The 25998-nt window shown below is 44.4% G+C and overlaps 1 protein-coding gene across 3 annotated transcripts in view; it reads left to right on the top strand.

The window, feature by feature from the left end:
* The window catches only part of LOC115472368 (tetratricopeptide repeat protein 30A), a 146958-nt gene that overhangs the window by 65921 nt on the left and 55039 nt on the right, over window positions 1-25998 (top strand). For all 3 annotated transcript variants that reach the window (XR_003942515.1, XM_030206623.1, XM_030206615.1), the window contains 3 exons: window positions 7497-7550; window positions 7806-7871; window positions 12241-12317. Coding sequence is in view for 2 of the 3 variants with exons in the window: in XM_030206623.1 (XP_030062483.1) it covers window positions 7497-7550; window positions 7806-7871; window positions 12241-12317 (197 nt within the window). In the remaining variant the exon portion in view is untranslated. The remainder of the gene's footprint in view (window positions 1-7496; window positions 7551-7805; window positions 7872-12240; window positions 12318-25998) is intronic.

Here is a 25998-nt window from a genome sequence, read left to right as displayed (position 1 = left end):
CTCAGATGAGCCCTATGGGATTTCCTCTGAACCCTCCCCTCCCCCTAAAAGGAGAAAGTCTCCCCTGGACAGACTTTCATTCCTAGCTTTTGTTAACGAAATGGCTGATTATATTCACTTTCCTTTAGCAGTGGAGGATGAACCCAGGTCCAAGATGCTCGAGCTCCTGAACTACACTTCTCCTCATAGGGAGGCTGCGATCGTCCCTCTCCATGAGGTACTCCAAGAAGTCTTTGTTAGGAACTGGGAATCCCCTCTGTCGTTCCCTTTCATGTCCAAGAAGATTGACACCCAGTATCGGATCCACAGTGCATCTGGTTTTGATAGACCTCAGTTGCCTCACAGTTCCATGGTGGTGGAATCCGCTCTCAAAAGGGCCAGGAGTTCCAGGGACTATGCCTCAATGCCCCAGGTAGAGAAGTTAGAACCCTGGATTGTTTTGGGAGGAAGATGTACCAAGCTTCAATGCTCATCTCCCGAATACAATCGTATCAGCTCTTCACGAACGTCCACTTGCAAAACTCGGTGCCCAATCTGTCAGACTTGGTTGAGGCGCTCCTTCTGGAAAAGGCAGAGCCATTTCACCAGTTGGTCAAGCAGCAGAAGGCGTGTCGCAAGTTCTTGGCCAGAGGCATTTACAACACTTTTGATGTGGCATTCAGGATCTCTGTTCCGAGCATAGCTATGCGCAGACTCTTGTGGCTGCATGTTTCTGACCTAGAACATTCCATTCAGCAGAGGTTGGTGGTTGCCCTAGGGGGGGGGGGGGAGAGAAGGTTGTGGATGTCGCTGACCAAATCAAGAAACACACTGATACCATCTTTTCTCTCTCCCGCCGGACGCCTTCTGCATCTGCTTTCTCAGCTAGGAGGACTTTTGGCAAACCATGGAGGAGTGCCTATTACCTCTTCGGCTCACCAGCCTGTTCAGGCTCAGCCCCATCGCGCTCGTTCACGTCAACAGCATGCACCTAAGGCCCCTGCTGCTCCCCAAGCAAAGCAAGGAACGAGCTTTTGACTGGCTCTAGTAGAGCATAGCTGCAGTAAAATTGTCTCTCCCGGGTGATTTGCCGGTCAGGGGGAGTTTGAAGTTTTTTCACGAAAGATGGCCTCTTATAGCCTCCGACTGGTGGGTTCTTCAAATAGTCAGTCTCGGATACAAACTTAGTTGGTATTTCAAATCTCCAAATTGTCCACTGAAAGCTCATTCGTTCAGTTCTCAGCACAGTACTTGCAGAGAAACTCTCTGCCCTTTTGAAGGCCCATGTGGTCGAACCCTTTCCACCAGGGAAAGAAGGGAAGGGTTCTGTTCCAGGTACTTCCTTGTGCAAAAGAAAACAGGGGGTGCATTCTATCCTAGACCTAAGGGCCCTGAACAAAATCCTAGTCCGAGAAAAGTTCAAGATGGTTTCCCTGGGCACCCTTCTTCCAGTAATTCAAAAAAATGATTGGCTATGCTCTCTGGACTTAAAGGATGCATATACTCATATCCCAATACTACTACTACTACTTAACATTTCTAGAGCGCTACTAGGGTTACGCAGCGCTGTACAATTTAACAAAGAGAGACAGTCCCTGCTCAAAGAGCTTACAATCTAATAGACAAGTGAACGGTCGGTCCGATAGGGGCAGTCAAATTGGGGCAGTCTGGATTCACTTTCAGCCCACTGGAAATATCCTCGATTTCAGCTGCAAACACATCACTTTCAGTATTGTGTGTTGCCTTTTGCCTCGTGTCAGCTCCCAGGGTCTTTACCAAATGTGTAGCGGTAGCTGCAGCCTCGCTATGTATACTGAGAGTCCATGTTTTCTGTATCTCGACGATTGACTGGTGAAGAGCACCTCGGAGGAGGGTGCTCAGGAGTCCATGCAGATGACTGTTCAGGTACTCAAGCTACTAGGGTTCATTTTAAACTACCCCCAACTCTACCCTATCCAGCGATTGGAGTTCATAGGAGCTCTGCCCAATACTCAGATGGTTTGATCCTACCTCCCAGACACGAGCGGACAATCTTGTCGCAGTCGCATCCAAGATTCGTAACTCTCAGCAGGTCACGGCTTGGCAGATGTTGACATTGAGATCAGCTCAGTGGACTCTAGCTTCTCAGTGGTTTCAAGCTACAGGGAGTCTAGACAATGCCCTATTAGGTTGTAAGCTCTTTGAGCAGGGACTGTCTTTCTTCTATGTTTGTGCAGCGCTGCTTATGCTTTGTAACGCTATAGAAATGCTAAATAGTAGTAGTAGTAGTAAGTGTCCCCAGAGCTTGTTCGCTCCCTTCAGCGGTGGACCATTCAATCCAATTTGATGCTGGGACTTCTATTCCAAATTCCTTAACCACAAAAAGTGCAGACGACCAATGCATTTCTCCTGGGATGGGGAGCTCATGTAGATGGGCTTCACACTCAAGGAGCTTGGTCCTCCCAGGAAACAAATCTTCAGATCAATTTTGTGGAGCTCCAGGCAATCTGGAATGCTCTAAAGGCTTTCAGAGATCGTCTATCTCCCCAAATTGTTCACATCCAAACAGACAATCAGCTTGCAATGTATTACACCACGGATCACGCCCTCTATGTCAGGAGACCATCCAGATGTGACATTGGGCTCGCCAATATGGCATGTTCCTTCGAGCCACTTATCTGGTGGGCAAAAACAATACCCTGGCCAACAGACTGAGCAGGACAATGCAACCTCACGAGTATGGATCTCTTGCGGCAGTCTCATTAGCTGTTTTGATATTGGAGCTGGTATTTCCACTTTTCCTGTTTCCCATTGCCACTCTCATCATCTTCGCCATGGTCCCAGATCCTTCTTCCTTCTTCCTTTTCTTTTCCTGTGCTTTCACCTCCTAGTTCTAGGCTGTAATTGCTGTTAATTGGCACTAATTGGCAGTTATGTGCATAAGTGCCCTTGGTTGGTATTCTAGAAGTTGCGTGCCCAAATTCCAGAACATGCAACTCTAAAGGGAGAGTGGACCTGGGAGGGTCATGGGCAGGCCAGGGGCATAGCAGGTGGTTATGCACATGGTTCATAGAATACTAGCATTTATGCGCCTAACTACATGCAGTTAGGTTTGGCTGGTGTAAGTGCTTGTGCCTAAAGCTAGGCATGTAAATGTGAACAAGTTAGTATTTTATAATGGCAGTTGCATATGGAATTACCATTGTAGAATCCATGCTTAGCGTGCATCATCCCAGCACCTGTCTTTAGTTGATCTGTAAAGAATCTCCCCTCAGTCTCTTATCTCATCTTCCCATCCCTAAGATCCCCTAGCTTCCTTATTGATAAGATCCCTGCTTCCTCCTCCTGTCTGTGCTTATACCTGATATACCTTTCTCCAACTAAACTAATAAAGTAAGTTATATATACAGTGGTGGAAATAAGTATTTGATCCCTTGCTGATTTTGTAAGTTTGCCCACTGACAAAGACATGAGCAGCCCATAATTGAAGGGTAGGTTATTGGTAACAGTGAGAGATAGCACATCACAAATTAAATCCGGAAAATCACATTGTGGAAAGTATATGAATTTATTTGCATTCTGCAGAGGGAAATAAGTATTTGATCCCCCACCAACCAGTAAGAGATCTGGCCCCTACAGACCAGGTAGATGCTCCAAATCAACTCGTTACCTGCATGACAGACAGCTGTCGGCAATGGTCACCTGTATGAAAGACACCTGTCCACAGACTCAGTGAATCAGTCAGACTCTAACCTCTACAAAATGGCCAAGAGCAAGGAGCTGTCTAAGGATGTCAGGGACAAGATCATACACCTGCACAAGGCTGGAATGGGCTACAAAACCATCAGTAAGACGCTGGGCGAGAAGGAGACAACTGTTGGTGCCATAGTAAGAAAATGGAAGAAGTACAAAATGACTGTCAATCGACAAAGATCTGGGGCTCCACGCAAAATCTCACCTCGTGGGGTATCCTTGATCATGAGGAAGGTTAGAAATCAGCCTACAACTACAAGGGGGGAACTTGTCAATGATCTCAAGGCAGCTGGGACCACTGTCACCACGAAAACCATTGGTAACACATTACGACATAACGGATTGCAATCCTGCAGTGCCCGCAAGGTCCCCCTGCTCCGGAAGGCACATGTGACGGCCCGTCTGAAGTTTGCCAGTGAACACCTGGATGATGCCGAGAGTGATTGGGAGAAGGTGCTGTGGTCAGATGAGACAAAAATTGAGCTCTTTGGCATGAACTCAACTCGCCGTGTTTGGAGGAAGAGAAATGCTGCCTATGACCCAAAGAACACCGTCCCCACTGTCAAGCATGGAGGTGGAAATGTTATGTTTTGGGGGTGTTTCTCTGCTAAGGGCACATGACTACTTCACCGCATCAATGGGAGAATGGATGGGGCCATGTACCGTACAATTCTGAGTGACAACCTCCTTCCCTCCGCCAGGGCCTTAAAAATGGGTCGTGGCTGGGTCTTCCAGCACGACAATGACCCAAAACATACAGCCAAGGCAACAAAGGAGTGGCTCAGGAAGAAGCACATTAGGGTCATGGAGTGGCCTAGCCAGTCACCAGACCTTAATCCCATTGAAAACTTATGGAGGGAGCTGAAGCTGCGAGTTGCCAAGCGACAGCCCAGAACTCTTAATGATTTAGAGATGATCTGCAAAGAGGAGTGGACCAAAATTCCTCCTGACATGTGTGCAAACCTCATCATCAACTACAGAAGACGTCTGACCGCTGTGCTTGCCAACAAGGGTTTTGCCACCAAGTATTAGGTCTTGTTTGCCAGAGGGATTAAATACTTATTTCCCTCTGCAGAATGCAAATAAATTCATATACTTTCCACAATGTGATTTTCCGGATTTAATTTGTGATGTGCTATCTCTCACTGTTACCAATAACCTACCCTTCAATTATGGGCTGCTCATGTCTTTGTCAGTGGGCAAACTTACAAAATCAGCAAGGGATCAAATACTTATTTCCACCACTGTAACCAGCAGAAGAAAGGAGGTGTTGATGCCCCTATACAAGTCATTGGGGAGGCCCCACTTGGAGTATTGTGTTCAGTTTTGGAGGCCTTATCATGCTAAGGATGTAAAAAGACTTGAAACGGTTCAGAGAAAAGCGATGAAAATGGTAGGGGATTTAAGTAGCAAGACGTACATGGAGAGACTTGCTGACCTAAACCATGTATACCTTGGTGGAAAGGTGAAACAAGGGTGATATGATCCAAATGTTCAAATATTTGAAAGGTATTAATCCACAAACAAACCTTTTCCAGAGACCGGAATGTGATAGAACTAGAGGGCATGAACTGAAGTTGAAAGGGGGCTGACTCAGGAATAATGTCAGGAAGTATTTTTTCACTGCGAGGGTGGTAGATACCTGGAATGCCCTCCTACAGGAAGTGGTAGAGATGAAAACTGTAATGGAATTCAAAAATGCGTGGGACAAACACAAAGGAATTCTGATTAGAAGAATCGGATCCAGAGGAGCTTAGGGGAGATTAGTTAGGAAAGCCAGTGCTGGGCAGACTTCTACAGCCTGTGTCCTGATTGAGGCTGAATAGACTTGGATGGGCTGGATTGGAGGTTTTCATGGCCTTTGACAACAACTTCAGAAATTTTTGAATAAGGCCAGTCCTGGGCAGACTTCTTCGGTCTATGCCCTAAAAAAGGCAAGGATACATCAAGATCAGGTATACATATGATGTGTCACTTCATACTATATGTAATGAGTTTATCTTTTTGGGCAGACTGGATGGGACCATACTGGTCTTTATCTGCCACCATCTACTATGTTAAGTACGGTTGAAGAACTACTTTACTGTTGCAATTTAAAATATAAGTTGCATTATTTCATATTTAAACACTTGCAAATTTTACACAAAAGTATGGAAGATCAGCCTAGTGGTTAGAGCAGTGGATCGAGAACCAGGGAAACCAGGGTCCAGATCCCACTGACAATGTGACTTTGGGCATATCACTTAACCCTCCATTGCCTTAGGTACATACTTAAATTGGAAGCCCTTTGGGGATAAGGTGCTGTATCTGAATGTAACTCACCTTGAGCTAGTACTGGAAAGGTGTGAGCCAAATGTTTAACTTTTACCAAAAAGTTTACTCTTGAGGTGCAACAGAAAACTGGGACTCTGAGATTAGTCAAATCGCATGCCATCTCACCCTGATTATATCTGAAAACATGAAGTCAAAAGTTGTCCTGAATAAGGAGAAAGATCTTAAAAGAACTTGGCTATATCTGTAACAGTGTGAACGGTCTGTAGGTCTTTTCTCTCATCATCTGTTTTGTTACTATGAGCTTGATATCTCTTTGCCCTACCGGATGACTTAGCTTTCTCCCTTTTTTGGTTTCTCTATTGTTCCAAGTGCTTGAACATAGAGGTTTCCATACTTAATCCAACACCCAGGTCCCCCTTCTCCTCCTTGTCTCTTGCGCTCTTGTTACCTGACTTGCTCCTATCACTCTTCTCAGGATCTGTTCCAGGCCTACATGAAATTGTCTGGTTTAGGTTCTTGCTACCTTTTCTGGTAGGCTCTTTCATTACACAATAAATAAAAGCACAAATCAAATAGTTTCCAAATATAAGGAAAGTCAAAAAGCTTTTATAAAACACATACTGTTGCTTCTATTAATAAATATATTAACTATGATAAAAAAAATTTTGACTTCGGTCAAAAGACTCTCACCCCAAAAGTATTGTTAGCCCAAACTATAATTACTTCCTTTGTAATCATATACCTCTTTATATACCACTAGTAAAAGAGGCTAGTTTCTGAGCAAATGAATCGGGCGCTAGCAAGGTTTTCGTTGCCAACACCCCCCCCTCCCTCCCTGGCCAACCCCTTCGTTGTTCTGCCATAGCTCCGCCCCAACGTCATGATATTTGACGTGAGGGCGGGGCCCGGAGAGATTCCCCCCCCCCCCCCCCCCCCCCCCGCCTCTCTGCCAACCCCTGACGTCAGTGTCCTCAGAACGTTGAGGGTGAGTTTTATTATAGTAGATACTAATGAAAATACTAAACTTTCCTTCAGTGTAAATAATTCTCACATACTGTGGTTGAATATTCACAAGTCCCTCTCATCAAAATGAATTTAGAAGTAAATATTTTTGATATTTCAAAATTCTATCCAAACCAAAATATTTTTTAAATCAAAATATCAGTGCACCGTGAAACAAGCTGCAGAGAGCAGGTGCCTGAAATAGCCTGCCATCTTCTCAGCAAAAGTATATTTGCTCTAGTCTTCTTCCCTGTAACTTTCTGAACTCCTTTTCCTTGATGTTTTTCTTTACAGTATAATGCTGCCCTCTTGCACATCTTGAAATGTACTAAATAATTGAATGTTTCTATCAAATCTCCCTTTTTGCTTTTCTCTTCCAGTAAATATATTTAGAGTTCTTCTAGCTAGTTGTTCTAAAGCATATGAAATAGTGAGTAATGTACAGATTTCAATGTGTGTCTGGTAGAGAGGACCATTTAATTACTCTGGGCTTGGTCTGTGTGTTTCAGTACTTGTATGACTTTCTGGATGCCTTGATAACTTGCCAGACAGCGCCAGAAGAGGTAAGAGTCTGATTTCTAATTGCAAGCATGTGCATGGGGTTACCCTGCACACTGCTTTTGTCATTACTTTCCTACATTTAAAAAGTCCAAAGTAAAATTACTGGTGTGTTTAAAAGGTTAATTAAAACATTTAAGAGCTTCTGGTATTGTGGGACAAGAGTTTAAATTGTTTGGCTCCTTTTAATTTACACAAAAAACTTACCAACACTATTTGTATTTCCAGAATATTTATTTGACTTCCCTCCTTACTTGCAGGCTTTCTTAAAATTGGATGAATTAGCAGGAATGTTGACCGAGCAGTTAAGGAAATTAACAAAACAGGTACCATTGTGCTGATCTTCATTGTGTATGGTCGTCTTTCAGCTGTATACTGTTAATGTAAAAGGTTTTCCTTGTCTGCTAACCACAAAAATGAATGCAATATTAGAAGAATCAACTTTATGTCTCAAAACACACAGAAAGAGACTGAATATAATGGAGAATGGGAAATTTTTTTCAACCCCCCCCCCCCTACCAAAAAAAGATTTGGACTCTAAACCATGAGATTTCAGCTGTGCTTAGGATACAAGAAAAGCTGAATTACAGCAGTGCATGGAAATCTCTCTCATGAATATTCTTTGTGGATATCCTGAAAACCTGACTGGCTGTGGTGCTTCCAGGACCAGGTTTGGGAACCACTGGCATATACAATACATTATTTATTGTAGTAGAAGTTGTCTTTATTTTTACCTCATTTCTTCTGAGACTACATTCATTGTATTGTATCTTGTGAAATGTGATAAAACTTTTTTGCACGTAAAACCCTGACAAATGGTGTTTACTTGGAGGCAGAAGAAACCAGTCTTCGCAAAAAATAAATAAACAAAACAACAAAGACGACTAAAATATAAAAGATGACCTTCCAGAAATAAATTCTAAAATATATATATATATATATATATATATATATATATATATATATATATATATATATATATATTTATTAATCATAAAAATTTAAAATTTAAACAAGAAAGGTGATTGGGACTCGACACAGCTGTGTTTCGGCCGGTCAGGCCTGCATCAGGAGTCTATGTAAGAAATAAAATCATAACATGTATAGTAAGTTGAAACATAATCCCATATAGTGGGCTGACCATATACATGCAGAATTGTGATTAGCACAAAAAAAAAAAATTTTGTATCATTACCACTGATAGATCTAAGAAAAATATCACATTGACCACTGATAGATAGATATTTTTTTGTGCTAATCACAATTCTGTATGTATATGGTCAGCCCACTATATGGGATTATGTTTCAATTTACTATACATGTTATGATTTTATTTCTTACATAGACTCCTGATGCAGGCCTCACCGGCTGAAACACAGCTGTGTCGAGTCCCAATCACCTTTCTTATTTAAATTTTTAATTTTTATGATTAATAAATATATATATATTTTTTTAGAATTAACTTCTGGAAGGTCGTCTTTTATTTTTTAGTCATCTTCGTTGTTTTGTTTGTTGACTTGGAGGCTCCATAGTGGACAGTGGTCACGACAGGGTGAGATGGGGCAGGGACTGTTGTCCCAAAAGGAATCCATGTTGTCAGTCAACAGACTGGAAATCAGGGCCAAGTACAGTAGCTAGCATTGAAGCAATTCTTCTTGGGTGCAAGGAATGGCTGTTGGGCTGTTGAAGTGCTCTTAGACATTGTGACAGCAGTCAGTAGATGGGAGGCCTCAGATGTGTGTTTGCATTGGAGGCAGCTGTATTATTTTGTTGGACATGTTGCCTTGTTGCCTGTCTGCAGCTTACATAGCCAGGTTAGAAAACATTTAGGAATACTTCTGCAGCTGGAATATTCTTGATCCCATAGAATGGGAGCTGAGCAAGGAGACCTTTCAACAGCTGGTATGCATGGATCTCATGGTGACATAATGCAGTGCCAAGTTGCCTTAGTTTTTCAGCCACAGGAAGTGGCAGGACTGGAGTGTCATGGATGCCTTGATTACAGCTGTGGCTAACAGATGGCTGGCTATATATAATCCCTCTGTGGCCTTTCATAAGCAGCTTTTGAGGAGGATAGAAGACCACCTGACACAAGTCGTTCTAATTACCCTGGACTGCTTCAGGAGACTCTGGTACTCTGTCAGACTGAGACTATGAAAGGACCGAGATCCACAACTAGGGAGCAGCTACCACAAAACCTCATGTTTATTACATATTTGGATGCCTTTATCTTACAGCCAGCCCTTGAGAGGGCTTGGTTGAGATGTAGGGAATACTCTCTGTTGGTGGTAATGATCTTATTGAAAGGGCATAGGATTTCCATGTCCCTGGCATATGTACACTTATTTGAAGTTTGATGCCAAGAAGGAGTTATTTCTCCAAGGAAATAGCCATTAATACTGCATATTCTTCTGAAAAAGTGCACTTTGTTAACAAGGAGTAAGCACTATTTCCAAAGAGGGTGCATTATTTTGCAAATCAGGCACAGTCTTTCCTGATAGTGCGCGTATGTGTGAACCATTGAAAAGTGTCAGTCTCAGTCATCATGGCATTCTTACAGAAAGAACGGAATGAAGGATTGGCTCTTAATTCTATAAAGGTTCAGGTGGTGGATATTAGGAACTTTGCCCATCCCAATGTGATATGCTGCATTAAGGGAGATAAACATCTGCATCCTTCCACCTACACAGTGATTCCCCTGTGGGATCTGATGTTGGTCTTAACAGCATTATTGACTGGCCCATTTGAATCTCTCAGAGGAGCTTCTTTGAATGATATTTCTTTAAAGACAGCTTTTCAAGTAGCCATTTGTTCCATTAAATGCATCTTGGAGGAAATTTCTTGATTTTCACAGATGAGATGTTTAAGCTTCAGTACCATATACTAGAATGTCACTACCCTTTCAGGAAACTGGATAGGCTGTTTGTCTTACTTGGTGGCCATTGCAAAGGTGACAGGGCTTCATAATCCTTGATTTCAAGGTGAATTAGAGAGAGGACTGAGTCAGTTTATATCACTAAAGGATAGTGAATTCCAGGGGTTTCAGCACACACTTGACGAAGGCACAGGCATTGCCTTTGGCAGAATACAAGTCCTTATCCCCAGAGGATATTTGCAAGATGGTCACCTGGTTGTCTTTGCATTTCCTTGCCAAACATTACCTTCACTTTTCCTCCTGCTAGACCAGCCCAGACTAATGGGTTGTGAACTTTATAGAATCACAACCACTTTAAAGATTGGTGCAGTCCTGTAATGCTCCAGTATTTTCTGCCTCCAGCAGTTGGTTGTAGTCTGGATTGGTGAAGCAGTGTTGTCTGGTCCTTAGTGACTTAGTTCAAAACTAGGTGTCCGCATTTACACCAGCTCTGTGGCTGGTGTAAGTGCTCAAACCAAAAGAAATATGCTCGAATATAGCCTGTTATGCTAGTATTTTATAAAGGAAAGTAGGCACCTATGTTTCTTTATAGAATAGGCTCATATTAGGCACCCTCTGGTTGTGCAGTTCAAAAGTTTCATATCATGTAATTTATGGGAATTTCTGTTTTTTTGGGGGGCAGGGGTTGGCAGTTTTTGTTAAGGGAACAATGTTGTTAAGAGTGTGCACTCTTTTGGAAAGAACATGCAGTCTATCGGAAAAAGCACACAGTCTTTTGAAAGTATGTGCACTATTCACTATCAGATACTAGTGCTGAATATATATGTGTTTTTTAAAAAACTGTAGCCAGCATTTTAAAGAAACACACTCATTGCCAAGGCTGGCTGATTTATTGGGCCAGCACTTGCATAACCCTCAATATGGTCCTTTAGCCCCTCTGATCCTGTCCTCCAGCCCATGACATCAAGACCCCCCTCCCAACCCCTCCCCCCATCACAATAGGCCCCTCAGGGCCTACCCCAGATCCCTGGTGGTCCAGTGGGGGCGATGGGGGCAGGAGCAAACTCCTCTTGCTCCTGCCCCCACTCTTTGCTCCAGGTCTCTGTCTCATCCCTTTGCTCCCCTTCCTTCCTCCTCTACTTTGCTCCAGGTCTCTCTCTCTATCCAGATTTCCTCTCCCCCCACCACGCATCTGTCCCTCAGCCTGTCCGTCCCCCGCCAGCCCTCAAATGCTGCAGCACATCGCTAGCAGAGGCAGTGGAAGAAAGCTGCCTGCCTCTGACCAATGGAGCTTTTCCTCTCTGTGTCCCACCCAAAGGATTTTGTATGAGAGAGACAGAGGAAAGTTTTGCCAACTATAGAGAGGCAGCTTTCACTGGGCGCAACGAAGGGGAGAAGGAGGGGAGGGTACAACTTCAGGTGGCCCCTACCATTGGGCGACCCTAGGCATTTTACTGGGCTCGATCAGTGGTAGCCACGCCTTCTGATTTACATATTGGTTGTTAATCCTTTTTAATTGTATGTTTCTTCAAGTTTTTATTTATGTTTCAAATAATACAAACAAATAAAACCTTTGTACAGAATAGTCATATAGGAAGACAATAATCAATATATGGATAACTCTACATCATTTTTGGGAAAGACGTAATTGTACAATCACATTAACAATGTGTGCGATGTTGCAATAATACTTATTAGGCTCAAGTCCTCAATTGTATATTTTATGTATTGTTATACTATGAGAAATATTCTGAAATTGTGGTAACACAAAAACAGGTTGAAGTTGACTTTGACTAGTGTCTATTATCAATGCTATTTAGGTACAAGAAGCAAGACACAACAGAGATGACGATGCTGTCAAGAAAGCTGTGAATGATTATGATGAAGCCCTTGAGAAGTAAGAACAGTAATTCTGATTTGTTGGCTATTTTCTGCTTTCTCACAAGGATATCACTTCTGTGTCTGTGGGCTGAAGTCTTGAGAGTCTACTCAGCAAACTAGTTTTTTGTTACTCATAGTTATATGCTAACATACATAGTAAATGATGGCAGAAAAAGACGATTCATCCTGTCCTATCTGTCCAGTTTGTCCACGCTACTGAGGATATATTTCAGTTGATACTTACAAAATGTGATCACTTCCAAGATTCCTCCTTATCCAGAACAGTCTTTTTTTGTATTTTCCACCATCTGGGACAAAAGAACATATAAGATTCCTATGTATTTTCCTCCAGGACTCACCTTTTCCATGCCTAACCACAAGGCTCTGTAATAATCTAAACAGACATACTAGCATGGTTGTTATTTTGTTTACCTCACAAACATCCATCCTCCCTGTCTCCATTATAGCCTGCGAGACAGACCCAGCTATGTGAGTGCTTGTATCTCTGCTGGAGTTTTTAGTTAATTACATGCCCATGTAATCTGCCAGGCAGACCCAACTGCTAATTGATTCCACAAGCACAGCCTGCTAGACAACCCTGCACATGGATCTCTGTGTTGCCACTATGACTTATAGGAAAAACAAAAGAAGAGAAAAAAATCTTCCACAAAGAGCAGCAAGCACAAGCCAAGAAGAGAGTGGAAATCACCAATGTTTTTTTTTTTTTTCCTACATCTGAACTCAGATATTGCTCGTGATGTGATCTTTACGTTTGGAGTGCCTTAAGATAAGCATATGTACATAAGTATTGCCATACTGGGAAAGACAAAGGACCATCAAGCCCAGCATCCTGTTTCCAACAGTGGCCAATCACTTTGCACTTGCTCACATTAAACGTCGTCTGCCATTTAGACGCCCAGTCTCGTAAGGTCCTCTTGTAATTTTTCACAATCCTCCCGCGATTTAACGACATTGAATAACTTCGTGTCATCAGCAAATTTAATTACCTCACTAGTTAGTCCCATCTCTAGGTCATTTATAAAGCAGCGGTCCCAGCACAGACCCCTGGGGAACCCCACTAACTACCCTTCTCAATTGAGAATACTGACCATTTAACCCTACTCTCAGAAAACAGTTTTTAATCCACAATAGAACACTACCTCCTATCCCATGACTTTCCAATTTCCTCTGGAGTCTTTCATGAGGTACTTTGTCAAATGCCTTCTGAAAATCCAGATACACAATATCAACCAGCTCACCTTTATCCACAGGTTTGTTCACCCCTTCAAAGAAATGTAGTAGATTGGTGAGGCAAGGTTTCCCTTCACTAAATCCATGTTAACTTTGTCTCATTAATCCATGCTTTTGAATGTGCTCTGTAATTTTGTTCTTTATAATAGTCTTTACCATGTTGCCCAGCACCGACGTCAGACTCACCGATCTATAATTTCCCGGATCACCTCTGGAACCTTTTTTAAAAATCAGCATTACATTGGCCACCCTCCAATCTTCCGGGACCATGCCCGATTTTAAGGATAAATTACATATTACTAACAATAGCTCCGCAAGCTCATTTTTCAGTTCTATCAGTACTCTGGGGTGAATACCATCCGGTCCAGGAAATTTACTATTCTTCAGTTTGTAGAACTGCCCCGTTACATCCACCAGGTTTACAGAGAATTCATTAAGTTTCTCCGATTTGTCAGCTTTGAATACCATTTCTGGCACCGGTATCCCACCCAAATCTTCCTCGGTTTAGACCGAAGCAAAGAATTCATTTAATCTCTCCGCTATGGCTTTGTCTTCCCTGATCGCCCCTTTTACTCCTTGGTCATCTAGCGGTCCAACCGATTCTGTTGCCGGCTTCCTGCTTTTAATATATCTAAAAAAACTTTTACTATGTGTTTTTGCCTCCAACGCAATCTTTTTTTCGAAGTTCCTCTTAGCCTTCCTTATCAGCTCTTTTCATTTGACTTGACATTCCTTATGCTGTTTCTTATTATTTTCAACACTATACCAAAATTACTTAGGATAAATCAAGCCAATCATTTATACATAAAGCAACCAATATACCTTAATTATTTGAATTGTGCTCAGTCCATATCCATTACACCCATAGCGTCTCCAAGGAAAGCATGTGGTAGTGTTTAGATGGAACCATCATAGCACAATTTGTGTTCCACCTCCTCGAAGTGTATGCGCACACACCTGCTACTACTAGTTATAACGCAGCTTGCAATTACTGATTTTTCAAACCCATATGGTACAGATCACACTAAATCAGCTACACAGTTTAAACATATACTCAATAGTTCTTATTATACCTCAAATACTAATAGCTGCAGACATGTTTTAAATCTCAATTCTAAGTAATACTCACTTATAATGCACATGCAGTTTGCTATGACTACTAAATTTTCACATACAACAAACATCAACATCACTGATAGAAAAACACAGTCAGTGAGCAAAAATATATATAGAAAAAGAGTCACTTCCCTTAGGAACCCAGCGTGCTCGTGCAGGTGATTTAAAATCTCATCAAAAAATCATTCATGCTCTTCAATCTCACGCCATCTCACTCATTTTCCCTTTAACTCTAGCTGAGTTTTGAATATCTTCCTCAGAAAGGGAACTGTAATCATGAATGTACATCAATAATCCAGACAGTTTTTTCACCATGTACTAGAATATAATTAAATATTTATACACATTCCACTTTCATAACTTAAATCAAAATACTTACATAAAAGTTTCCACTATTAACATCAATGTCGGGCACTATCCCCGAGCGGGTAAATATCTGGAACACTCCCAACTCTCCAGAGCAATCAGCTGCACAACACCTTGCTCTGTTCAAATACCCAAAGGGACCAACCCAATGGTTCCCATGCAGCCAATGAAAACGAGAGAAAGAAAGGGCCTCAAAGCAGCTAGAAACACCCATATTTAAAGGGGCCATCACACACAAGGAAGCCAAACCCACATTGGCACACTTCATAACCATTCAACTTCTCTGTTTAAGCCCCGAGGGTAAACAGTGTCCCACATGTAAATGAATCGTTGTTCCTTTTTAGTCAAGATATCACTCAAATTTCCTCCCCTCTGCAAATTAATTTGTAGGATCACAGTATATTACAAGTCAGTAATCTGATGATGAAACTCGCTCCAATGCTCAGACAGAGGAGCCTCCCTTTTACAGGTACGGATATTACTGATGTGTTCCCCGATACATGTTTTAATCTTCCTCTTCGTATGCCCTATGTAAAAAAGTCCACATGGGCACCATTTGCAGTACACAACTCCAATCGAGTTACAATCAGTCCTGCTATGCATGTAGAAATTACGATGATTATTATTGGGTACACTAATCATGTTACCCTCATAAACATGCTGACAGTATATGCAGGATCCATATTTGAAGTGTCCCGTTGTTCATGCCAATCCGGACTCCGCCCGGATAAAATCTCACCCAAATAAGAACATACCAATGTTTACATATTAATTGCCGAATAGAACTAGACATATTCGAAAAAGGAAGTACACAGACCAGAGGATGTGAATTATCTTGATCCTTCGATTGCAGTAACCACTGGCGTTCCGCATTCGAGGCCCTTTTATAAGCCTTCCGGATAACCTTATCAGGATACCCACGCTGATAAAAGCGCTGGCACATAGCCGCTGCCTGTATTTTATAATCTTTTTTATCCGTACATATGCATTTTAATCGCAAAAACTGACCAGAAGGAATATTATCCCGTAAATGTCTGGGATGAAAACTTGAGTAATGGAGCACCATATTGCTATCAGTCTCCTTCCTGTAAATCGAAGTACATAATTTTCCTTCCTGTAAGGTAATAGTTACATCAAGGAAACTGATAACAGATGGATGCCAGGCAGCTGTAAAACTCATATGTGTATTAGCACTATTGAGAAATGACACAAATTGCTGAAATTCTTCCTCAGTTCCATCCCAGACAATGAGGATGTCATCAATATAACGCTTCCATACCAAAACCTTGCCTATCAAGGGAGCAGTGTATATATGCTCATTTTCAAAATTGGTCATATAAAGGCAAGCTACAGATGGGGCAACTGTAGCACCCATGGCTACTCCCTTGATCTGATGGTAATATGTATCTTCAAAAATGAAATAGTTATTATTGATGACAAGCTCAATCATAATTCAACAACCGAATTATTTTCAGTCAGTTCCTTCTTCCATTTTCTGAAGGATTTTCTTTTAGCTCTAAAAGCTTCCTTCACCTCACTTTTTAACCATGTTTGGTCTTCCGTCCTCCTTTTTTAATACGCGAAATATATTTGGCCTGGCTTCCAGGATGGTGGTTTTGAACAGCATCCACGCCTGATGTAAATTTTTGACCCTCGCAGCCGCTCCTCTAAGTTTTTTTTCACCGTTCTTCTCATTTTATCATAGTCTCTTTTTTTAAAGTTAAACGCTAACGTTTTTGATTTCCTATGTATACTTACTTCAGAGCTAATATCAAATCAGATCATATTATGATCACTGTTCTCAAGCGGCCCCAGCACCATTACCTCCCGCACCAGATCATGCGCTCCACTAAGGACTAGGTGTAGAATTTTTCCTTCTCTCGTCGGCTCCTGTGTCAGCTGCTCCATAAAGCTGTCCTTGATTTCATCAAGGAATTTTACCTCCCTAACCTGCCCTGATGTTACATTTACCCAGTCAATGTTGGGGTAATTGAAATCACCCATTATTATTATTATGTTGCCCAGTTTCTTTGCGTCCCTAATTTCCTTTAACATTTTTGCATCAGTCTGTTCATCCTGGCCAGGTGGACGGTAGTACACTCCTATCACTATCCTTTTCCCCTTTACACATGGAATTTCAATCCACAGTGATTCCAAGAAGTGTTTTGTGTTCTGCAGAATTTTCAATCTATTTGATTCAAGACTCTCCTTAATATATAGTGCTACCCCTCCACCAATTCGATCCACCCTATCACTATGATATAATTTGTACCTCGGTATGACAGTGTCCCACTGGTTATCCTCCTTCCACCAGGTCTCAGAGATGCTTATTATATCTAATTTTTCATTTAGTGCAATATATTCTAACTCTCCCATCTTATTTCTTAGGCTCCTGGCATTCGCGTATAGACATTTCAAACTATGTTTGTTGTTCCTATTTACATCATGCTCAGTACTTGACAGTATTAATTTGCAATCTTTTGTGTGCTTTTTATTTTTATTTAAGGACACCTGATCTACTATGGTCTCTTTTGCAACCTCACTATCAGGATACCCTATCTTCCCTGTTTTGGTGATATCTTTGAAAGATACCTTATCCTGAACCATGTGCTTTTGAGTGACTGTCGGCCTGCCCCCCATTTCTAGTTTAAAAGCTGCTCTATCTCCTATTTAAATGCCGATGCCAGCAGCCTGGTCCCACCCTGGTTAAGGTGGAGCTCATCCTTTCGGAATAGGCTCTCCCTTCCCCAGAACGTTGCCCAGTTCCTAACAAATCTAAAACCCTCCTCCCTGCACCATCGGCTCATCCATGCATTGAGACTCCGGAGCTCTGCCTGTCTCTTGGGCCCTGCGTGTGGAACAGGTAAGAAAATGCTACCCTAGAGGTTCTGGATTTGAGCTTTCTACCTAAGAGCCTAAATTTGGCTTCCAGAACCTCTCTCCCATATTTTCCTATGTCAGCATGGGATAAGCATGTGGGTTCGCTTAGGAACAGGAAGAATTAGGGGTTACAGAGGATGGGCAGACTGGATGGGTCATTTGGCCTTTATCTGACCTCATGTTTCTATGTTTCTATTGGTACCCACATGTACCAAGACAGCCGGCTCCTCCCCAGCACTATCTAAAATCCTATCTAGGTGATGCGTGAGGTCCGCACCAGGCAGGCAAGTCACCAGGCAATCCTCACATCCACCAGCCACCCAGCTATCTATATGCCTAGTGATCGAATCACCAACTACAACAGCTGTCCTAACCTTTTGCTCCCGGGCAGCACTTGGAGACATATCCTCGGTGCGAGAGGATAGTACATCCCCTGGGTGGCAGGTCCTGGCTACAGGAATACTTCCTACTTTGTTGCGTTCTCGAAGACCTTGGCATTCTGTCAGGCTTCTTCCCCGGGAGCACTGGGTTCGTGAGTCCTTGGACCACTACCATGGAGCGGCCGTGGCAGGCAAGGTCATCTTCAAGGTAGAGATGAGGCAAGACTGGACTGGAACCCCGGACTGGAGTTCTGCACAGGAATACACAGGACTGGAACGCACCGGACGGGTGTGCACTGGAGTGGAGCCCGCTGGACCGGGACACACTGGAGTGGAGCCCACTGGACTGGAACACACTGGAGTGGAGCCCACTGAACTGGAACGCATTGGAGTGGAGCCCTCGACTGGAACACACTGGAGCGGAACCCACTGGACTGGAACCCACGGGACCGGAACCCGCTGGACAGGAACACACTGGACCTAGGCTTCACCTACGCTTAGCCACCGTTCCCCGAGGGTTGAGCCCTCAGGTTCGGGCAGCCGGCAGGGCTTACAGGAAAACCGGAACTGGAACTTGCAAGCAGGAACAACAGGAATCAGGATACAGAAGTGCCCCCAGGCACCTAGGCGAAAGCAAGGCAGACAGGCAGGGAATGTCCGGGTTCCGGCAGTAGGCAAGTTCAAAGCAAGTCTCAGAGCAGGCGGCTAGCAAAGCAATAGTCAGGGTCAAAGCAATGTCTCTGGGCAGGCGGCTACCAAAGCAGTAGTCAGGTTCAAAGCAAAGTCTCTGGGCAGGCAGCTAGCAAAGCAGTAGTCAGGTTCAAAGCAAGTCTCTGGGCAGGCAACTAGCAAAGCAGTAGTCAGGTTCAAAGCAAAGTCTCTGGGCAGGCGGCTAGCAAAGCAGTAAGGTTCAAAGCAAGTCTCTGGGTGGGCGGCTAGCAAAGCAGTAGTCAGGTTCAAAGCAATGGTCAGGTCAAGGAGCAAGACTATGGCTGGAGCTCCAGTATCAAGGAGTACTGGCAACAGACAGAGCAAGGGCTGAAGCTCCAGAAGCAAAAGAAAACACACATGGGAAAACCAGAAAGCTAAACACAAGAAGACTAGTAAAGCTGTACATAAGCTAACAGGAAAGCTATGCCCAAGCTAACCAGTCATACGCTAGGAACTCACACTAAGCAAACACAGGAGAACTAGTAAAGCTGTACACAGGCTAACAAGCAAAGCTGTGCCCAAGCTAACTAGTCATACACTAGGAACTCACACTGAGCAAACACAGGAGAACTAGCAAAGCTGTACACAGGCTAACAAGCAAAGCTGTGCCCAAGCTAACTAGTCAACCTAGAACTCACACTGAACTGGACAATGTAGCAGTGCACAGAGCACTCTAACATACCAGGGACCTTAGACGATGCAAAGGCGACAGTCTCTAAGTGCTTAATAAAGCCCTTCAACACCAGAGGCGCAGCTGCAGCAATCTCTAAGTAACTACGAAGGCTGTTCAGGCACAAGCCACAGAGCAGGCAGACAGCACAGTGAAACACTAAGAGGCTTCCCACACCCAGGTGTAGTGTAATGAAGCAATTAGAGTCATGCTAGATGCAGCCAGCACAGAGAGAGAGAGAGAGCTAACCCAGGCAACACCCACAGGTGCAGCATAGTGAAGCAACTAGTGTCATGCTGCTGGATGCAGCCAGCACAGAGAGCCAGAGCCAGCTCAGAAAGGACAGACAGAAGAAACAGGAGCCAGCTAGGAGGCTGACCCCCAGGAACAAGGTAAGTCTGAGGGTGGTCACGGCCACAGACGTGACAGTACCTCCCCCTCAAGACCCCCCTCCGGTCTCCACGGGGGGGTTCAGGTGTCCAGGGGTAACTGTGGTGAAACCTTCGATGGGTTTCAAAACCCAGACATGGATCGCTGGACTGGAAGCAACAAAGAAGTCCAGCACTGGCAGACAGGAGCGGAACTGGTAAACAGGAGGCTCCTTCAAATCACCGCTGGGCCAACTCAGGAACTCGGATGCATCAAGAGGAACAAAATTCAAAAGGAACCCTTCCCTGAGGGAACCCACAACGTCCTGGACCTCTTGGCAATTCCATGTAGTGGCAGGAACAAGGCTGGAGCCACTACCCCAGCTGACATCAGAAGCTGGACTGAGGCCCAAAGTGGCATCCCAGTCTTGACAGGACCTAGAAGTCTGAACAGAAGTAGAACTGGAACCTGGGTTGGCATCCAAAGCTGGGCTGGGATTGGGACCCGGACTGGAATCAAACACTTGACTGCAACTGGAACTGGATTCAGGAGCTTGACTGGAACTCAGCAAGAGGTCAGCCCCCTGACTGGCACTAGAACTCGGGGCGAACTCAGCATCTTGGCTGGAACTGGAACTCTGAGCAGGCTCAGCATCTTGGCTGGAACTGGAACTTGGAACGGACTCCGCATCTTGGCTGGTACTGGAACTGGAAACGGACTCAGCCTCTTGGCTGATACTGGAACTCAGAACGGACTCAGCATCTTGGCTGGAACTGGAACTCTGAGCGGACTCAGCATCTTGGCTAGCACTGGAACTCAGAGCGGACTCAGCATCTTAGCTGGAACTGGAAATGGAAACGGACTCAGCCTCTTGGCTGATACTGGAACTCGGAAGAGATTCAGCTGCAGGGCTGGACGCACCCCTCTGGCCGGGCTGGGACGTCTCTCTAGTGTTAGCTTCAGGAGTCGTCCGCTGAGCAGGTCCAAGAGGAAACGGCCATGGTATGCCCAGAGCATGTTAGCAGGGTGAAATGCAAAAAATGGGTTTCTCCGGACCCCAAGCCGTTGAACACGCCTTCTCTCAGCTATAGCTTCGGGGGTATTCTCCCAGGCTGAATCAGAACAAGGTCTATCACGGTCCTCTTGGAATGTCATCTCATCCTCAAGAGCAGTAATTGAAGCAAAACTTATGGGCTGGACGCCCACACTGGAATTAGGAACGGAACCGGAACTAGGACCCGGGCTGGCATCCAAGTCTGAAGTGGAACTGGAACTCTGGACAGGAGCTGGACCGGGACTGGGACCCGGACTGGAATCAGAAGCTTGACTGGCAGCGCCCCTCAAACTGGACTCAGGAGTTTGGCTGGGAGCGCCCCGCGAACTGGACTTTAACTGAGGCTCGGTCTGAAGCACCACTCGAACTGGCCTTAGGAGCTTGATTGGAGGTGCCCTCTGGACTGGAAGCGGAGGCTCCACCTGAACCACCCTTCGGACTGGCACCGGAGGCTTGGTTAGAAGCCCCCCTTGAACTGGACTCAGTGGCTTGACTGGACGGGTCACTTGGACAAGAACCGGAGACTCGACCTGGAGTGCCACTCGAACAGGACTTGGAGGCCCAGGTAGAAGTATCCCTCGGACTGGACTCAGGCACAACTGGACGGGTCACTTGGACTTGAACCGGAGGCTCGACCCGAAGAGCCACTTGCACAAGACTTGGAGGCTCAATTAGTTGCGTCCCTCGGACAGGACTCAGAAGCTTGACTGGACAGGTCATTTGTACTAGAACCGGAGGCTCGACCTGGAGCGCCACTTGAGCAGGAATCAGAGGCTCAATCGAAAGCTTTCCTCGGACTGGACTCGGAGACTTAAGTGGAATCGTTACTTGAATGGGAAGCGGGGACTCGGTATGAAGCACCCCCTGGACTGGACTCAGGCGCCTAGGAGGCGGCACCACTTGGACTGGAATCAGAGGCTTGATCCGACGTCTCACTCGGCCTGACCTCAGAGACCAGGTCAGGACTGTCCCGCGGACTGAACTCAAAGGCTTAACTGGTTGCTTCACTCGAACAGGATTCGAAGGCTCCACTTGAAACCCTCCTCGGACTGGACTCAGCGCCGGTGGACTGGAATCCCGAATAGGAACTAACCCGCTATGGTACCGCAGGCTGCTCTGCTGAGGAGGCCTGAGCGGAGGAATTCCCTGGCGTCTTCTTTCGGCCTCAGCTTCAAGAGTATCTTGCAGAGCTGGCTCCTCCAGAAGTCTGAGGCGGTACTCACAGAGTGAGATAGCAGGATTCATATCAAAAACTGGGCTATGGCGGACCAGACGCCACCAGAGACGCTTTCTTTCGGCTGCTGCTTCAGGAGTATCCTTCAGGGCTGGATCAGACAGAAGTTTATCTCGGTACTCCCGAAGCGTCATAAATGGACCCAAAAAACTGGGCTGGCATAGGGATCAAAGTCAAAATCAGAAACTGCACCCGAATTGTCCATCGGGAACAAAGTTATGGGCAGTAAGCCCACCGGGAGCGATGATCTTGCTGGATCAAAGTCAAAATCAGAAACTACACCCGGATTGTCCATAGGGAACGAAGTTATGGGCAGGAAGCCCACCTGGACCAATGATCTTGCCAGACTCATGGCCTTTGCATTCTGTCGCGTTCTCGAGGACCTTGGCATTCTGTCAGGCTTCTTCCCCGGGCGCACTGGGTTCGTGAGTCCTTGGACCACTACCGTGGAGCGGCAGTGGCAGGCAAGGTCACCTTCAAGGGAGAGACGAGGCAAGACTGGACTGGAACACCGGACTGGAGTTCTGCACACTTGGGCGACTTTACTTGGTCCTTTTTTTCTTGCGACCAATCCTCAAAAAGGTACCCGAACTGACCAGATGACCACCGGAGGGAATCGGGGATGACCTCCCCTTACTCCCCCAGTGGTCACCAACCCCCTCCCACCCTAAAAAAAAACTTTTAAAACTTTTTTTGCCAGCCTCTATGCCAGCCTCAAATGTCATACCCAGCTCCATGACAGCAGTATGTAGGTGCCCCCCTTCACCCCTAGGGCTATGGTAGTGGTGAACAGTTGTGGGGAGTGGGGATTTGGGGGGCTCAGCACTCAAGGTAAGGGAGCTATGAACCTAGGAGCTATTTCTGAAGACCACTGCAACGCCCCCTAGGGTGCCCGGTTGGTGTTCTGGCATTTCAGGGGGACCAGTGCACTACGGATGCTGGCTGCTTCCACGACCAAATGGCTTGGATTTGGTCGTTTCTGAGATGGGTGTCCTCGGTTTCCATTATCGCCGAAAACCGGGGACGACCATCTCTAAGGATGACCTAAGGATGACCATCTCTAAGGTCGACCTAAATGTTGAGATTTGGGTGTCCCCGACTGTATTATGGAAACGAAAGATGGACGCCCATCTTGTTTCGATAATACGGGTTTCCTCGCCCCTTCAAGGAGCCGTCCTGCGAGGACGGCCCCAGAAAAACTTGGGCGCCCCTTTCAATTATGCCCCTCCAAGGCAACTAGTTAATAATGCTTGCTTCTCTCTCTCTCTCTCTCTCTCTCTCTCTCTCTCTCTCTCTCTCTCTCTCTCTCTCTCTTTTTATTCCCCTCTTAATTCTAAACTAGGTGCTGCTTGCTTTTCCCTCTCTCTCTCTTTTTATTCCCCCTTAATACTAAACTAGATCCTGCAGTGCCTGCTAGATCCTTTCTGTTAATGCTGTGGTACAAAGTTTTTAAAACTAAGTGGAAAAGATTATGGAGATTAGTTGATAAAATTTGCTTTTTATATTTTTATTTGCCTATCACTAACCTACAATTCCTCCTTTAAACCCCAATCTAAGTTCCCAAAGAACAAAGCATAATAGTGTTCGCTTACCAGTGAAATGTCCTCTTCTCTCTGAACTTCTCAGAAATATGGTATTTGTTTGTCTACAGAGCTGCATGTATATATCTCACTGTAGATTAATTAACTCTATATAGTACCCCTGACGAACGCCATTGTGCTGAAACAAGGCCCATGTTGGGTTTTTCTTGTATATTTTGTTGATGAATAAACAGTTTGGAACATTACAATTGAATGTCCTTGGAATCTGTGTTCTTTGAACTTGTGGCATTGGTGGCTTCCACTCTTTTCTTGGCTTGTGCCACTATGGCTGATAATTTCATGTTAATCCCTTTCCCATTCATTCTGTCATAATATCCCTTGTTGCATAATTGCTTAAATATGTGCTGCCAAGTCATGCTTTCTCCACTTTTAGCAATTAAGATGGCGATTTCCAAAAGGAACTTCTGTGTGCTAAATAGTGCTTTATGGCCCCTTTAAAAATTGCTCGTCTACTATCCATGTAAGGTTATTTCTGCCTGGACAAGCAGGATCACAATAGCCACATGTGTGGGTGACTACCTGACAGAGCCGAGCCGGTTTCTTGTCCCAAAGTTCAGAAACTCTAGAAAAGCTTCTGAGCATGTGTGAGAATTCCCATCCAGCAGCTCTCCTCAGATCATCTATTTCTTTTCATCCATGATAGTGTCTGCTGAGTTTTAAGTCCTCTCGTCAAACTTCATTAATACTTTAAAAAAAAAAAAAAAAGAGAGATATTTTGAGTTGGCAAAGCTTTTCTTCAATATGAAAAAGCATACAATGTGACAAACTGCATTCAGTGTACCCAAATGTCACCAAGGGCCAGGAAGTCAAAAAACCCATAAAATGTATGAATTCCTGGAAAAAGCTTCTTCAGAAAAGCAGGCTGTGATGAAGACAAGACCGCCAAACCGACAGGCGGTCAGCCTTGGAAACTCTAAAATGAACGTGGCATCGACTCCAGTACAGTACCATCTCAATGCTGTATGGGTGCACTTGACATCAGTGCTGATGCAGGTTCCTCATCTTTGACCGAATCTCCTGCCATGCTCTATAGAGATGCCAAGGGCGATGCAGAACCAAAATGTTTTTGACACTGAGTTCTGCGGGATTTAATGGACCTCTTCTGCATATGCTGACAGAGGTTAAAGAGAATGTCTTGGTGATCTGGACCTAGGTACTGAACACACCAGTTATGGGAGGTCTTTGCCTGAAATAGTCCTATTACACTGAGTACACTTTTTAAAGCCACTGAGCACCCTCAGTGACATGGAGGGAAAAATGGCTGATGCAAGTTCAAAAGGCTCAATGGCCTGGAGAGCTCAAGTAGTCGCATACCTGAGAAAGGTCAATGGTTCCTAGGTTGAAGAAAGACCTCTTGGGCCGAAAAATGAAAAGTTTTTAAAATGTAGTTAAAAAGGTTATAATGAGTTAAACTATGACAAAAACAAATAATTATGACATAGTGATTATGAAAGCCCTGGGATTTATAATCAATTGAGAACTCAACATTTTCCTATACAAACACTAGAATTTATAGGAGCAGATTCATATCTTGTCAAATAGCCTTCGTACCACCTAGAAGGTCAAGTCATATTGATCTAGTTTTCACCACAATTTGGGCTGACTGGATAGACCATGGGGGTCTTTATCTGCTGTCTTATACCATGTTACTATGTCATTTCTCTGCACAGGCTACTACAAGACAGCTACTGAGACTAATGTGTCACATGGCAGCGACAGTGCAAGTAGCCTGTTTGCCCAGCTGCACATGAAGAAGCTAAAATTCCAACATGCTCAGCCTCTTTCATACCAGATTCAAATGACAATATTCGGACAGCTCTGGAATGGTGGAAGGATCCCACCAACCTGCTCAGAGGGAGGTTGTTTCACTAACCACAACCTCAAATAACATTAACAGCAGATGCTTCCAATGCAATTTGTTAATCAATAGAAATAAAACAAAATAAAACATGGAAAAGAAAATAAGATGATACCTTTTTTTTTTTGGACAAAACTTAATACATTTCTTGATTAGCTTTCGAAGGTTGCCCTTCTTCGTCAGATCGGAAATAAGCAAATGTTGGTA

This window comes from Microcaecilia unicolor, chromosome 1 (genome assembly GCF_901765095.1).
Source record: "Microcaecilia unicolor chromosome 1, aMicUni1.1, whole genome shotgun sequence".
NCBI classification, from domain to species: Eukaryota; Metazoa; Chordata; class Amphibia; order Gymnophiona; family Siphonopidae; genus Microcaecilia; species Microcaecilia unicolor.
The sequence above is the reverse complement of the archived record's forward strand: the minus strand, read 5'-3'. Positions and strand labels throughout refer to the sequence as shown.